General features: G+C 42.1%; 1 protein-coding gene across 50 annotated transcripts in view; it reads right to left on the bottom strand.

The window, feature by feature from the left end:
• Positions 1-14,939: 14,939 nt before the first annotated feature.
• The window catches only part of CTNND1 (catenin delta 1), a 69,433-nt gene continuing 67,232 nt past the window's right edge, over positions 14,940-17,140 (bottom strand). For 40 of the 50 annotated variants that reach the window (XM_078341071.1, XM_078341072.1, XM_035262736.3 and 37 more), the window contains one exon: positions 14,940-17,091. In XM_078341071.1, coding sequence (XP_078197197.1) covers positions 17,080-17,091 — 12 coding nt within the window. In that variant the 3' untranslated portion in view covers positions 14,940-17,079. The remainder of the gene's footprint in view (positions 17,092-17,140) is intronic. The other 10 variants (XM_078341085.1, XM_078341082.1, XM_035262740.3 and 7 more) reach the window with 1 other exon arrangement.

The following is a 17,140-nucleotide window of genomic DNA, read 5'->3' as shown; positions in this document are numbered from 1 at the left end:
TGTAGAGATAGGGTCTCACCATGTTGCCTAGGCTGGTCTCAAACTCCTGGGCTCAAGCGATCCTCCCACCTCAGCTTCCCAAAGTGTTAAGATTACAGGAATGAGCCATCGTGCCCAGCAGAATCTGGAATGTTAATAGCTCGTTTTTATTAGCCATAAGCAACTTGATACATGAGTATGTGTCCATGTGTTTTAAGGATATGGGGCTCGGTGAGACATTACCTCTGGGGGCATTACGAGGAGGGAAAGTCAGTGGATTTGCCTAGTCAGACAGACTCTAAGATTTCCCAAAAAAGGGAAGAAGAGATGGCTAACTGTTGGGATCTTACAGTTTGGAATGTAAGCTGCTATAAGAACGTAGAGTACCATCAAGTAGATGTGGTGGTGCATACTGAAAGCAGCTGTTGTTGAGACAGGGGCAACAACAGTAGAAGTGGTCACTGTGAGCCCAAACAGCTGGCATCACTCCCTACCTCACCAAATTATCAGTTATAGTGCACAGGAGGACAGACTCTAATCAAAGATGCTGCAACAGTTGCAAGGGAGACATGAGTTCTCCTTGTGCTCTGCCAGGCGCCAGAGAGAAAAGAAAGGAACAGGGTTCCAGCCTACTCCCAGCAGATACTAGGAAGGGCTGCCTTTGTTGTTAAAAGGAGTGAGCATATTTCCACACCCTCTTTGTTGTCTTCCCTAGGAGTATGGCCTGGGAAACAATGATTACAAATATCGTCTTAAAGGTTTTCCTCCTGGGACCAAACTTTCATTGGCTAAATTCCTCTCAAAACAAATGCCTTGGGCCAGGCGCGGTGGCTCACGCCTGTAATCCCAACACTTTAGGAGGCCAAGGCGGGCAGATCCTGAGGTCAGGAGTTCAAAGCCAGCCATACCAACATGGTGAAACCTCATCTCTACTAAAAATACAGAAATTAGCCAAGCCTGGTGGCGCACACCTGTAATTCCAACTACTCAGGGGGCTGAGGCAGGAGAATTGCTTGAATCCAGGAGGCGGAGGTTGCAGTGAGCCGATGGCACCACTGCACTCCAGCCTTGGTGACAGAGTGAGATTCCGTCTCGAAAAAATAAAATATAAATAAAGAAATAATAAATAAAATGCCTTATTCATTTGCCACATTAAAATAGCCTCCCAGCTCATTTCCCTACCTCCAATTTTCTGCACTATGGCTCAAGTGACAGTGTTTAAAATATTCAACTGTTCTCACAATGGCTACAGAGAAATTTTTTGAAGCCTCAGAGTCCTGTTTTTACATAAAATATTACCTGGAAGCCCAATATAATGAAAGTTAGGAGCAAAGCTGTTCTTGTTCAAAGGTCCTGGTATCCCCTCTGTTCAGCTCCTGTCCCCCATCCTTGCTCCAGAGGCCCCACCTCAGAACACTAGGTCTTCGGGGTGATGTGACACTCATTTGCCTGCATGAGAAGAACTTTAAAACCCAAGCACCACCCCTGCCACTGCCACTCCCTTCATAGCCCCATATCCTGCTGCCCCATCTGTCCCTGTGCCTCAGCCACATAGAGCTACTAGATCCCAAATATACCATTTTTAAAAAACTTATCACAGGGAATTTTAATTTTATTTTTTAAATAATATACAGAAAGATCAAATGGAACACTATCATGAACCTTGGTGTACCCAGAGCCCAGCTTGAATTACCCATGGCCAATTGTGTCAATTATAGCCCCATCTACTTACTATTCCCCATTCTACTTAGAAGCACAAATTTCCTTGTCATAACATTTTTTCCATTAAAATTTCAGTACATTGCTCAAATTTACAATGAATTAATCATAACACATGATACCATTGTCACATCTAAAAATAATAATCCCTGGGTAACATCAAATACCCAGTGTTCAAATTTCCAACTGTCTCATAAAATGTCCTCTTTGTATCAGGATCGAAATAACACCCATGCATTGAGACTGACATTTTTTTCTTTTCTAGGTCTTCCTCCATTGTTTTTCTTCTTGCAATTCATTTATTAAAGAAATTGGATCATTTGTAATTCCTCCCATTTTGCTAATTACAGCCTCATGGTGTAGTTTAACACTGCCCCCATCCTCTGTGCTTCCTATAAAATAGTATTTGGATCTACAAGTTTGATCAGACTCAGGCTTGATATTTTTTCAAACTACTTTACAGGCAGTATCGATCTCTTTTTGTGATGTTAGCAGCTGTTGATGCTCAATGCCTAAGATCCATTTATTAGGGATTGTAAAATGATATTCTATATCAATCACACCTTCAATTATGAGATGAAATGTTTCTATAAAGAGACACTTCCTCTTGCCTACACGGACACCTAATGAACCACATTCTTTTTATACTCAGTACTTTTTGCACATTATTCTATCTGACTTGAATGACTTCACACTTTCTCCAACTGGTGGAATCCTAATTACCCTTTCAAGCCAACCAAAATGTCACCTCAGTGACGCCTTGCCCTCCTTCCTGGCAGAAGTCAACCCTCTTCTAAATGTTAAAAAGAAATCATTATAATAATCCTTACCGGCCAGACACGGTGGCTCATGCCAGCACTTTGGAAGCCAAGGCGGCGGATCACCTGAGGTCCGGAGTCCGAGACCAGGCCTTCACATGCACTCACCACTCACTCACTGGCTCACCCAGAGCAACTTTCAGTCCTCAAGCTTCCTTCATGTAAATACCCTATGCAGATATACCAGTTGTTTCATCTTTTATACCATATTTTTATGCTTAGACATGCAAATTACTTACCATATTACAATTGCCTACAGTATTCATTATTAGTATAATAATGGTACACACATGCTATACAGGTTCGTAGCCTAGGAGTAATGAGCTATATACCACATAGCCCAGGTGTGTGGTAAATGATACCATCTAGATTTGCATAAGGACATTCTATGTTATTCCCATAACAATGAAATCACCTAACAATGCATTTCTTAGAACATATTCTTGCCACTAAGTAATGAGTGATAGTGGTGATGGGATCGGGGTTTCACTTTTTAAAAGTCATTTTCGTGCAAGCGACACTATGGAATGCAGGTTACAAAGCAACTGGCAATGAGGTACCATCACTAGAATATGAGTTACCAGAATTCAAGACACTCTACAGGAAGTAAAGTGTACAGAGCTGAGGTACCAAATGTCCACAGTGAGATACTAGTGAGACCCAGAAAGGAGAGTTGGGGACCTGATTTCTCAAAAGTTCAGAGAAGACATGGTGAGAATCAGATTGAGCCAGGGTCCTTCCTGGGAATTACATCAGAAACAAGTTAGAAGCAGGCTGTAGCCTTCAAATGGCTGGCTAGGACCCAAAGCCAACTGCATTCCACTTCCTTCTTCTACATTCATTTCACACAGTGTCAGGACTGTAGGTTTGGGGAATGCAGACAGAGCAATCCCTATCTTCAGATAAAATGTAGGTTTAAAAACCCAAAAATAGGACGGGCGCGGTGGCTCACGCCTGTAATCCCAGCACTTTGGGAGGCCGAGGCGGGTGGATTACGAGATCAAGAGATTGAGACCCTCCTGGTCAACTTGGTGAAACCCCGTCTCTACTCAAAATACAAAAAATTAGCTGGGCATGGTGACACGTGTCTGTAATCCCAGCTACTCAGGAGGCTGAGGCAGGAGAATTGCCTGAACCCAGGAGGTGGAGGTTGCTGTGACCCAAGATTGCACCATTGCACTCCAGCCTGGGTAACAAGAGTGAAACTCCGTCTCAAAAATAAATAAATAAATAAATAAACCAAAAATAAAAATAAATAATTATTTTTAAAAGCCAAAAATTCTCTGTGTTATATTTCGAAGGAAGTCAGGACAGGATCCTTAGCATCTCTGCCCAGGATCACAGAGCAGTAGGAAGCATATTTTCAAATCCTCTGGGGAAGTGAGGTGGAGGTTGATGAAGCTGAATTGTCTAGAGAGGGGGCAAAGCGGCCTTACTATCTGTTCATCCTAACCATAGGATCGTGGACTCTGGACTAAGGTTCCATATTGGGAAAAAGGTCTCCTAAGAGGACTATAGACTTCCATTTTGGCCACAGAAAGGTGGCCCAGAAGCAAGAAGATACCAGGTCTAAAATGGCACAGACTTACAATGGTAAAATAAGTAATCATGAGGAAAATAAGGAAGACTAATATGCTAATATGCAATATGGTAGAAAGATGTTCATGACATGTTTTATGGGAAAATAAATTGCCGAATATGTATATCATACATTCCATTAGAAATAAATCTTTGTGATTAGCCGGGTGTGGTGGCACTCACCTGTAATCCCAAGGCAGAGGTTGCAGTGAACCAAGATCAGGGCCACTGCACTCCAGCCTGAGACACAGAGTGAGACTCCATCTCAAAAAAAAAAAAAAAAACCCCACAATTTTTGGCCAGGCACAGTGGCTCATGCCTGCTGTAATCCCAGCACTTCGGAAGGCCAAGGCAGGTGGATCACCTGAGGTCAGAAGTTCAAGACCAGTCTGACCAACATGGTGAAATCCTGCCTCTACTAAAAATACAAAAATTAGCTGGGCGTGTTGGCACACACCTGTAGTCCCAGCTACTCGGGAGGCTGAGGTGGGACAGCCACTTGAACCTGGGAGGCCAAGGTTGCAGTGAGCTGAAATCATGCCACTGCACTCCAGCCTAGCAACGGAGTAAGACTCGATCTAAAAGAAAGAAAGCAAGGAAGGAAGGAAGGAAGGAAAGAGAGAGAGAGAAGAAAGAAAGAGGAGAGAAGAGAAGAAAAGAAAGAAATCTTTGTGGCCGGGTGCAGTGGCTCACACCTTTAATCCCAACACTTTGGGAGGCTGAGGTAGGCAGATCACTTGAGGTCAGGGCTTTGAGACCAGCCTGGCCAACATGGAGAAACCCTGTCTCTACTAAAAACACAAACATTAGCTGGGTGTGGTGGTCTGTGCCTGTAATCTCAACTACTTGGGAGGCTGAGGCAGGAAAATCTCTTGAACCTGGGAGGTGGAGGGCAGTGAGTGGAGATTGTGCCACTGCACTCCCATCTGGGTGACAGAGGGAGACTCCATCTCAAAAAAAAAGAAAGAAAGAAGAAGGAAGGAAGGAGGGAAGGAGAAGAAAGAAAGAGATTTGTTGCATAAGCACATGGAGAAAAATATCTGGAAGGATATATTACAAATGGTTAAGAGTAGTTACTCCTGGGGCATGACATAAAAGAGAGACAAAAATATAAATTTCATAATCTGCTGTATTAAATCTTGTTATTTTAAAAAGTCATATGGGCTCTTTTAATTTAAACCAATATATTACAAATAATCAATCTATGAGGCAGAATGGGGTCAAGGTAAGGCAAGGTGGGGTTGGGGTGTGTGCTGAAGGTCCACTCCACTGTTGCTGGAGGTGGAGACTCCTGGCTGGTGATGGGCTTTGCCAGCAGAGGACACCCACCCATTCATTATCTCATTGATCACTGGTGGTTACTGTGTACGCCTATGTTCAGCACCTAATGTGTTCCGTTCTTGATATTTTACTGGCCTTATAGGTAAAGAGCTGCTCAATAAGGACAAGTCCCCAGCCTGCAGTGGTCCCATCTGATTCCTGAAAGCCTGGGTTGATGTGGCAATAAGTCTGTTGGAATTAGGGTAAGAGACAAAAGTGGACAGAGTAAAGGGATACATGGGTTCTTGGTCAGCCCTGCCAGTCCTCCAGGACTCAGTACTATCCTAACTAAGCTGGCAGTCTCTGCTCTGCAGGGAGGACTCGCTGAAGGGGACCACCTCACATGAAGTGGCTTTCTTCTATAAATCACATGGTAGAATGTGGCTGTGTGCTATTGGCTATGCTAACCACTCTTTGAGGGACAAACTTTTGGGCAGGAGAAATAAAACCAGATTTGTGATTCTTGATAGGCTGCCTGGTACTAGAGGTCTAGAGTGGTAACAACTAGAGAACTAGTGGAAAGAAAGGAAGAGGAAAGCACAGAAAGAAAGGAATCAAGGGCCAAGAAAGAGACAAGTAGGGAGAAGAGGATGAGGAAAGACAGACACACAGGCTGATGGTGGGAAGAACCGGAACTAGTGCCCATTTTGTTCAATCAGGAAGGTGATCTTCTGGATTCTGAACCCCAGTTTTATGCCAGAGAGAAGGAGAATTAAACGGAAGATTGAACGCATGCTCTCTAGGGTTCCAGACCCCAAAGATCCAAATATTCTAGGAAGACTGGAAGAAAAATTAAATATCTTCCAACGATGAAACACATCAAAGCAAACCCTACCTTTTCTGCTACTTTGCAATGGGAAGCCACACTGGCTTCTTAAAAAAAAACAACCAGGCTGGGTGCAGTGGTTCAAGCCTGTAATACCAGCACTTTGGGAGGTTGAGGAGGGCAGATCACCTGAGGCCAGGAGTTCAAGACAAGCCTGGCCAACATGGCGAAAACCCGTCTCTACCAAAAATATAAAAATTAGCCAGGCGCGGTGGCAGGCACCTGTAATCCCAGCTACTTGGGAGGCTGCAGCAAGAGAATTGTTCAAACCCAGGAGGCAGAAGTTGCAATGAGTTGAGATTGCACCATTGTACTCCAGCCTGGGCAACAAAGCAAGACTTTCATCTCAAAAAATAACAATTAAAATTTAAAAACAAACAAAAATATTCTCCTAAGTCAGACTAGTTCCCTAGTTTTTCAGAATCTCCTTTCCCTTCTTAAATATTTATGTACCAACAGGGTACAAATCTAAACTCACCAGTCTTCTCATATTTACACTCCCTGAGCCATCTCACATATTCTCATAGCTTAAAGTACATTGCTTAGTTGGTCAAATCTGTATCCAAAATCCAGGCCTCTTTTGAGTCCTAGTGCCACATATGCAACTGCCTATTGGATACCTCCCTCCACTTCAGTGTTCCCCAGTCACCTCACCTCTACTTGTAACTAAACTTTTCTTTTCCAACATATCCTTCTACTTGTCACTGTTTTCTATCTTAAGCAGTGGTTGATATCACCCAGATATCAAGGAATTGTTCTTTTTTTATGTTTTATTTTTTTGAGATGGGGTCTCACTCTGTCACCCAGGCTGGAGGGTAGTGGCATGATCTTGGCTCACCGTAACCTCTGCCTCCCAGTCTTAAGTGATCCTCTCACCTCAGCCTTCCAAGTAGCTGGGACCAGAGGTATGAACCTAGCTAATTTTTTATATTTTTAGTAGAGACAGGGTTTCACCATGTTGCCCAGGCTGAAGGAACTCATTCTCAGCTCTTCTCCTCACCCTATGTTCTACCAGTTCTACCTTTTAAAGCAGTCTAGGTTAGTAATTTTAAAACAAAAAAACCACAGCATTTCTAATCAAACAAATGTGATAAAAACAAATACAGTTTTAATCTTTGTCACTGAGTGTAACCTGAGGCAAGCTACTTAACTGCTGTAAGATGGGGAGAATCACAGAGTTGTGGTAAATATTAAACAAGAATAATGCATGTGGCTGTGCGTGGTGACTCACGCCTGTAATCCCAGCACTTTGGGAGGCCGAGGCGGGCAGATCACCTAAAGTCAGGAGTTCGAGGCCACCCTGGACAACATAGTGAAACCTTATCTCTACTAAAAATACAGAAATTAACCCGGTACGGTGGTGCACGCCTGTAATCCCAGCCTCTCAGGAGGCTGAGGCAGGAGAATTGCTTGAATCCAGGAGGTGGAAGTTGCAGTGAGCTGAGATCGCAGTCACTACACTCCAGCCTGGGGGACAGAGCAAGACTCCATCTCAAAATAATAATAACAATAAAAATAACAATAATAATAATATATATGAAGCCTAGCACAAAGGTTAGCCCCAAAATATTTGCTATTATATATATATTTCATGTCATTCCCCTATGTATGGGGTTCATGTGATTAAATGTCAATATATTCAAAGTACTTAGAAAGCTTTACACATCACTAAATATTAGCTGTTAACATTACTGAATAAGCCGCAAATGTTCTTTTCTATACTATTACCTAGACTAAGCCACCATTATCCCTTGCCTAGAATCTTGCAGTTCCGGATCAACCAGTCTCTTCCTCTCCATACTCTTCTCTATAGCTAGTGATCTAATGACTTCACCGCTTAAAATCCTTTGCCCTCAGGGTAATTTGCCAAACATTCCTTGAGGACAACGGCCTGTGCTCACAATATGTCTATTACCAGTATAGGGCCTAGCATACAACAAAGTACTTAATAAACACATGTAGCTTTTTATTCATTCTTTTTTTTTTTTTTGAGACGGAGTTTCGCTCTTGTTACCCAGGCTGGATGCAATGGCGCGATCTCGGCTCACCGCAACCTCCGCCCCCTGGGTTCAGGCAATTCTCCTGGCTCAGCCTCCTGAATAGCTGGGATTACAGGCACGCGCCACCGTGCCCTGCTAATTTTTTGTAATTTTTAGTAGAGACGGGGTTTCACCATGTTGACCAGGATGGTCTCGATCTGCTGACCTCGTGATCCACCCGCCTCTGCCTCCCAAAGTGCTGGGATTACAGGCGTGAGCCACCGCGCCCGGCCCATTCTTTCATTCAATTAAATCTCTTCATATTTCTCCTGAGCTCTGCCCTAAGATTACTCCTTTCGTTATCTCTTCAGATTTCAGGCACACAAAAAAAAACCTTGGTATCTTATGAGGGAGTCTTTTCCCATCCTGGTTCAGAAAAGTCTATGTGTTGTCACAAGCACTACCGGACTAAACGATGCTTCCACACGGGCATGCTACATAGTCATCTCTAAGCCCTTAACATTCACTCTTGCAAGAGTCATTCCTAAAGGTCCTAACGCTTAAGTTCCTAAAACAGAGCCTGGACAAAAGAGGTCTAAGCACCCACCGAATGACTAAGGCTATCTTTCCCTAATCTAGGGTGTGGACCCATATACCACTTGCTTGTTATTTTGAGTGCCCTTGAAATCATCCCTGAAGTAGTTGGACATAATAACTGAGCAATCACATAGCTAATTATATAATAGTAACGTAGAAGTACCTGGTGATAAATACAGTAGTAATAATACGCTATGTGCCAGGTACTCCTTTAAGTGAAATTACATTCCTTATCTCTTGAAATCTTCACAATATGTTGATAGTATTCTTCCCATGATGAAGGATACCAAACACTTTAGAAATCTGTTCACGGTCATACAGCTAAGGAGCACAGCAAGGTTCCACAGCCTGAATTTAGGGCTGAGTAGTTTAACACAGATGGTCATTCTGAATGATCCCAAAAATCTGAGCTAGATTTCAGAGTCACCTCAATAAAAAGAAATAAAAAATTAAAGTAAGAGGCATTTGAATAAGACAGTAGATAGCACATCTTGATCCCATATATAATCTAAGCTTGTATCACTAGTATAGACATGCTGTAAGTGCACCATAAGGGACAGAGAAATGTCTGTTGCAAATGTTTGACATTGTAATGTAGCACCAATTCAAAATTTGGATCAATGTCCCTGAGTAAGCCCTTCTCGGTGCCCAGGAAATGATGACCCAGAGATGAGCTTAAATAGCCCAATGCCTCCCCTTGACGTCTCTCACTCCAAAGCCAGTGGTTCCTAAATATGAAACATCTTCATGTCAAAGGGTAGCCTCCAGCTCTAGTCCAGCCCCACGCTGGGTCGGTTAGGATATAGAGAGGCTACTCAGACAAGTAAGACTTGCAATTTCATCAGCAAGATATGAAAGCATTTGTACTGACTCTTTCAGCCAGGCTGACCAACTCATATACCAGCCAGAAAATTTTTATTTAACTTTGCTTTTATGGAAATTGTCTTGGAGCTATTCCCTTTGTCCCTATTCTTGTTCTTCACTCTGCTCTTTGCTGCACACATCTACTTCACTTGCCACATGCTATATACCCCAGTGCTGTGATATAAAGGTGGGTTCTTCACCACCACCTACCACTACTGCCCCGTGGGCTCAGCTTGTTCCATCAGATGCAGCACCAGTCCTAACTTTGCCCACTCTCCTTTTGCTTTCTTCCCTCTCTACTTGTTTGGAAGTTATATGTCTTATGTTCATTCTTTAGTGGTTATTCCAGCTAATATATATTAGGTTGGTGCAAAAATAATTGCAGTTTCTGCCATTTCGATGCAATTACCTCTGTACCAACCTATTTAGTTTTTCAAGTCTTATCAGTATCTTTACTTTCCTCCTGAATAAAGAACCTGAAAATTAGTGTTGTAATCTCTCCCTCAACTTCACATGCTATTGTTGTCCAGCATTTTTATTCTAGTCTGTTTCTCTCCCATAAATTAAGCATTCTTCTTACAGTGAAGGCTTTACCAATCTCTGTTCAGTGTTCCTTCTTGCATCTTATTCTCCATCTGAGACCATTTTCCTTCCACCTCAAGGACAACCTTTTGTGAGTGGAAACTACTTTTGTCTGAAAATGTTTTTATTAGCTCCTTCTTTTAAAAGTGTCAATGGGGGTAAGCTTTCATGGTAAGTTCCTTTTTTTCTTAAAATCATGAAGATAAATTTCAGTTTTCTGGCTTTCACTGTTGACACCGAAGTCACCCATCTGGCTGGTTTTCTACAGGTAGTCTGTATTTTCTCTCTAGAGAAATTTTCTTTGGTTTTCTGTACCTCAGCCTGATGTATTAGATAAGGTGGTTTGTCTTGCTTGAGATTCACTGGGCTCCCTAAGTCTGCGGTTTGATGCCTTTCATCCAATCCTAAAAAATTTCTCTTTGAATATTGCCTCCACCATCTCCCAATGTTCCAAGTAATGTATATTAGATCTTACTCAATTGTCGTCTCAACCTCTTGCCTATTTTCTATTCTCTCTTTATCTGGAATGCATTCTATGTAATTTCTTATCTTCCAGTTCACAAATCCTCCTTCAATTTGTCTAATCTACTTAATCCATCCATTGACTTTTTACCTCATATATGTATTTTTCACTTCTAATTCAAAAAGGTTTTTCCACTACTAATTCAAGGGGTTCATTAATCGTTATTTCATTATAGTCTGTGCAACAATGCCAATGTCTGAAGTATTTTTTAAAAATCAGCTTCTGCATCTCCATTTTCACTCATTGTGCCTTATTTCTTTGTTCAGTTTCTCATTTTTTAGCAAGACCACTCATTTGCCTTGAAAGTATCTACGGGAATGGTTCTGAGGCCTAAGAGGAATTGCATTTGCTTCTGGAAATCATCTGGAAGCATAAGCAAAGCATGGACGGAAAGCCCACAGAAGGCCATTTGTGGTTATGAATTGTCAGGTAGGATACTCTACACCTTCCACGCGGCACTATGGTAGAGACAAAGGAGTTCCTTGCTGCCCCCTTCTACGGAGTGTTTATTTTTGTTCACTTTTACACTGAGGGTGTCAGCTTTATGAGGGAACCTACTAGATTTCTCATTTCCTGTTGTCCTTACTTTGTGTAATCACTAAAATAGGTTATGGTCTGCTGAATTTGGCAAAAATTCTGAGGAGAAGCTGGCTTTGGCAGTTACTTCTGCGGATCCCAGATTTTGCTTCATTTTGAAGAACTGTAGGGTCCTTACTTTTGTGCCTTCTCAGCAATATGTTTAAAAGTATTTTTTTATAAATATATTCACCCAGAATCTCGGTTGCTTCTGCTGAAAGGACTTTTCAGAATATCTAATCCAGCACACTGCCAAAAACAGAACCCTGAATTCGTTCCAAATATGGACACCAACACACTCCCCCTGCCCCGATTCTGCCAAGAATGAACTGTAAGACCAACGCTAAGCCTGCCTTCAAGGTCAAAGGAAAAAATTGAGGTGAAGACAAAAAGTGGTTAACTGACTGACACATCACCACAAACATCCCATATTTCTTTCTCCTCAGGCACAAATGTTTTATGACACTGTCCATTACCACTTGAGATAGAGGGGGGGAAAGACAGCAAGGTAGTAATACCTTTGTGTCCTAAATAAAAGTGGAATAATATGTCCCTTTTCAACAATAGAGAAGTATATGGAGATAAGTATAGCACTTTTTCTCAGATAAAATTTTTTTTAAAATAGCTAGTTGCCACATGCTTATAGCTCCTACAATTATAACAGTGTAAAGCTCTTAATCCATTCATGAATAGCTGTCCCTGGTCATTTTACACTGCATAAAAGGAGAAATATATGTCAGGTTAAAATGATGTAGACAAATCAAAATGATTGTTTTTATGCTTTCTCTCTTACGTCCTCCAGCTTTCTCTTCATCCATGTCTGTCTCTAAATCCTAGACAAATCAGTTGATGAACTAATGCTTTAAGTGACAGAGTCAGGCAACGTAAAAGTCAGTCCTAAAGCTGTGTGGAAAAGAAAATGTTCCTAGCAATATCTTGTTTATTTTTTTGAGCTTTCCGGAGGTAGCTTCTCTCTGGAGTGATTTAAAGTTTCCAGATGTGATCTCCTGAGCATTATCTACGTATGATTTCCAGGATAAGAAGCTTCTCCTATCCAGATAGCACACACCAACCTATCACTTACCATTATCTCAAACTCTACTGAAAGCAACGCATTCCTTTGAGATAAACATTGTTTCCTCTCCATGAAACTAGTATTACTACCAGTGGAGTTGAAGCCAGTCATCCTGGGTTCCACTTTGAGGCTATAACCTTAAGCAAGTCACTAGATCAGTGCCTAAGTCAGTTAACTGACCAGGTACATCAAAATAACCTGGATGGGCCGGGCATGGTGGCTCACACCTGTAACCCCAACACTTTGTGAGGCTGAGGCGGGTGGATCACCTGAGGTCGGAAGTTCAAGACCAGGCTGGCCAACATGGTGATACCGTCTCCACTAAAAATACAAGAATTAGCTGGGTGCGGTGGCAGCTGCCTGCTAGTCGAGAGGCTGAGGAAGAAGAATCGCTTTAATCCAGGAGGCGGAGGTTGCACTGAGCTGAGATCGCACCATTGCAATCCAGCTTGGTTAAGGTCAAATTCCATCTCAAAAAAAAATAAAAACCTGGATGACTTACCATGATTTTAGATTCCTGAATCCCACCTACTGAATCGATTTTTGGAAACGGAACACGGACTCTGCATTTTCAACAAGCAAGTAAGAATTCTTATGTACTTGCTCATATCCATAGGGCTAGGTCCAGTCATTCTATTGGATCTATGAAAATATTAAGAACCTTTCCTTCAGATATAAAACTAGACAAAATGAGGAAAAAAGTGCTATGGAAAGACTGGTCCTTAGTTCTTCATGAGTGAGGTGTTTCCAGTTTGTAGCAAAGAATATTAGTTCAGCGAAAAAATCAAGTTGCCGACCATGCGCAGTGGCTCACCCCTGTAATCCCAGCACTTTGGGAAACCAAGACTGGTGGATCACTTGAGGTCAGGAGGTTGAGACCAGCCTGGCCAACACGGTGAAATCCCATCTCTACTAAAAATACAAAAATTAGCCAGGTGTGGTGGCATGTGCCTGTAATCCCAGCTACTCGGGAGGCTGAGGCAGGAAAATCGCTTGAACCCAGGAGGCAGAGGTTGTAGTGAGCCGAGACTGTGCCACTGCACTTCAGCCCGGGCAACAGAGCAAGACGCGGTCTTTTAAAAAAAAAAAAAATAATAAGTGGCCAAGTGAGGCCCCAGCTTTGAACTCTGCCGCGAAGTGCATCAGTGTCAAGAAACTTGTGAGATGGGACCTTTACGGATCATTCTGTGTAACACTTCATTGCACTTAGATAAGGCAGAGAGAGGTGTTTTTAAGATCAGAGATCTTGTTGTCTACGGCTATATTACCCTGAACGCATCCAATCTTGTCTGATCATAGATCTTAGCTATAAAGGATTCTCATGGATTGCAATATATGAGAAAAGACCCATCTGTTTCACTCTCTACTCTAAACCTAACCTTAACACAATGCTTAGCATATAGGAGGTACTTAGCAAATATTTATTGAATGAGGTAAAACAAATGGACCAATCCAGGAGGAAGAGGGAAGAGTAGGGTTTATATCTAGCTCAATGTCAGTGAATAAGAATGTAGCAGGGAAATAGTGTTGCTGACCAAATAGCCAGGTTTTTCTACATAGATAAAAATCATCTCAAGCTGGGCTATCAAACCTCTTTGGAAAGTAAACTCTTAATAGCTTTTTGGCTTTGCACTTCATCTTTCTAGTCTAACACTACAATTGTTAGACACAAATCAAGCTTTAAAAAGTTAACAGCTAGATTTCCGGGTCTCACTAGCCCAAAAAAGTTTTCATACCCAAGTCCTAGTTCAATAAAACAAGACAGGACCATCATCAGGAGGAGCTATATAATTTTAATCTAAAGATTTGGGCATACAGAAAGCATTTCACATAAAATCTTGAGTCTTTAATTATATGACAGGACATAAGGGCCTCAGAAAAATAAGTATCTTCCCATAATCTTAATCCTTGGTCTCTGCAGCAAAGATAGTCCCTGGTAATCCAGGTAATATGGTCTCTAAAATATTAATAAATAGGCCTGCCTATTGACTTCTGACTAAAGGACTGCATATAGCCTGAGAAGCAACACTATGGCCCAGTGATCAGTACTTATATACATGGGCCATTTGATCCTACATTTTTCTATTAGGTAGTTGGGATTGGTAGTTTCTAACCTTCTAGTCCTAAGTGTAAGAGGGCTACATATTACAGTGGGCTTTATTCAATGTTAGTTTTGTCAAATGTTGCAAAAGAATTTCAGTAATTAAAGTAAGTCATTAATTCTTTATGCTTGTTTCCTATCTCTAAGTTAGCAATAAGCTCCCATGCTTAACTTCAGCCACATTTAATTTTTAAGAATCTTCAAGAGAAAAAAATGTTACACATATAGTTAACAAGAACCTTGCTTCACAAGACTTGGGGCTGAGCTCAAAATAAATCCTGGTATAACCTCCTTCTGGTTGCTCTGGAAAGAAGGACACTGATACATAAGGAAGTAACAAAGATGAAAAGCAGGGAAGAAATAACAGCTTGAAGTGAAGAAATGACACAGACCCCCCACATACACACTTTAAAAACTTTATTTATATAAAAAACTCATTTGTTTTTAAAAGCATTAACAAGAGAGAAAGAAAAGAGAAAAGGTATGGAGCAGAACACAAGCCCCTTAGTAGTGTTCGGTGGGAAGGTGGGATTTTTGGTTCTCTGGAATTGAATGTTTAGTGTTTTTATAAACAAAAGAGGAAAAAAAAAAGTTAAAGGTCCCCAAAAGCCCATGGCTGTTCTATTACCCACACCCCACCGAGAAAAAAGAGCACCAGAAAAAGAGCAGAAGACAAGAGAAATCAAGAGCGGAGCCAGGTCTGGATGAGTCAATTTCCCCTGAGCAGTGTGCTCTTAGGGTCACAGAGAGCAAAAGGCTCCTTTTTGCCAGAAAAGGTAGATGAAAGTGGGAGGAAATGGGAAGTGGGAAAAAGGTAAATAAGGAATTTTAATGCACAAGTAAAGGGAGTGGTGGGTTGTGCACTTTTCTCCTACCCCATAGCCTCAATACATAAGGGAAGGGGAAGAGAGGAATAAAGAACTCCAGTTGCATGGAACAGAGCTTTTAGATTAGATTAAGGGGAGAAGGCAAATAAGGAAAAGGATTTAAAAAATAATAATAATCAACCCGCATAGCAGCTGATTTCTCTAGCCCAACCTGCTAATTAATATATGCTAAAGTGGGAGGGGGCAATACTGGAGAGAGGGGAGAATTGGGGAGAGATCAGTTCTCCTTCAGCAATAATGGTAAATTCTGGGCACCTAAGGAGTTAAGAGTCACACCACTCACTTCTCACCAACCTTACTTTGAGATTCATCAGAATAGGATTTTTGCAAAATCCTACCCATATGCTGTTGAGCAAAAGCTTGCTATGACTGAAATCATGGCTATACCAATCCCCACTGGAGAATTTGAGGTTCTCTAGGTCACTTCTCTTCTTTCTGCTATTTGGGGCCAACAGTAGGTAAGAAAGCAACAAAATATAATTTGCAAAATTATGAGAAATGAGACTGCAGAGGCAAAGAAAGGCACATGGAAGGGTGGGAGGAGATGCACCCCAGGCCAAAGGCACAAAGAAGAGGCAAAGCCAGGGGCAATCCCCACCTTTTAAGGGTAAAAGGGACAAGAGTTATGTACATCAAGTCCTTTAGTTTGCCAACCAATCCAGGGCAGAGGCAAGGGACAGGCCTATAAGGATAGGAAAAGGAGAAACGGGGGCGGGGGGAAGCCAGCTTTGAAGCTTCCTGCCAGTTTCAGACTAATTGCTTCATGTACATTCCTATGAGCTCTTCCTAGAGGTCTTCTTCATCCCCAAAACACATCTTTCTGCTCCTTCTAAACCAAAAGTCTTCCTTGCCATTCTCCCCTTTCTACAGCCTCTTGGAAATGGCCAGGCCAACTCAGCAGACATAACGCAGGGCAGGAGAGGTGGGTTAAGGACAGCCTCTGTTAAGGGGCAGCAGCAGTAGCCCAGGGTTGGCATGAGACTTGCAGAAGAGATGGAGTCTGTAGGTTCTTGATGGTCCCTGCCTTGGAGATGAGGAGAGCAAGGTTTCTTAATCCCAGTTCTAGGAGACCTTCACTTACTCAAGGGTCTTTTGCCAGGTGGAATGTGCCAATGTTGCCAGCCTTCTTTGCTTCAAAAATAGCCATTAGGAGTAAGGGAAGAGCTCACACTTTCCCCTCTCTAAAAGAAAAGTCCCTTCCCCACCAGGAAAAAAATCTTGATTAAGAGTCATCAGTTTACCAGACTGCTGGACATTGCATACACAGCATGTAACTTCCAATTCTTTCCATGGCTTCCAGTGAAGATTCCCATTCTCTCCCTCCCTCCCTCCACAAAATGCCAGGAGTTCCAAGGAGAACTGGCAAAAAAAGAACTAATCTGCAGCAGTTTCTCAAGATATGCAAACAACTGAATCAGGCTTCTTGGGAGAAAACGGAGGGAATGGGGAAGGGGGAGGCACTGGGGCAATTAAACTTCACCGGAAGAAGTTGGGAGCTGATGGAAAGAAGGCAGTCACTTGGGCTGTAAGGGCAGGAGGCAGCCTGGCAGTTGGCACAATAGTCCAGCGAAGAAAAAGGAAAATCATCATTTTGTCCATTTCACCACCAAAAAATAAAAGTACATATAAGCCCAGATGGAACGGAGATAGTGGTGCTAAATCTTCTGCTGTGGAGAAAAAAGAGAAAGAGAAAGATGTTAATGGAGTTAGGATTAA

The sequence above is a fragment of the Callithrix jacchus genome, chromosome 10 (genome assembly GCF_049354715.1).
Source record: "Callithrix jacchus isolate 240 chromosome 10, calJac240_pri, whole genome shotgun sequence".
Lineage (NCBI taxonomy): Eukaryota > Metazoa > Chordata > Mammalia > Primates > Cebidae > Callithrix > Callithrix jacchus.
The sequence above is the reverse complement of the archived record's forward strand: the minus strand, read 5'-3'. Positions and strand labels throughout refer to the sequence as shown.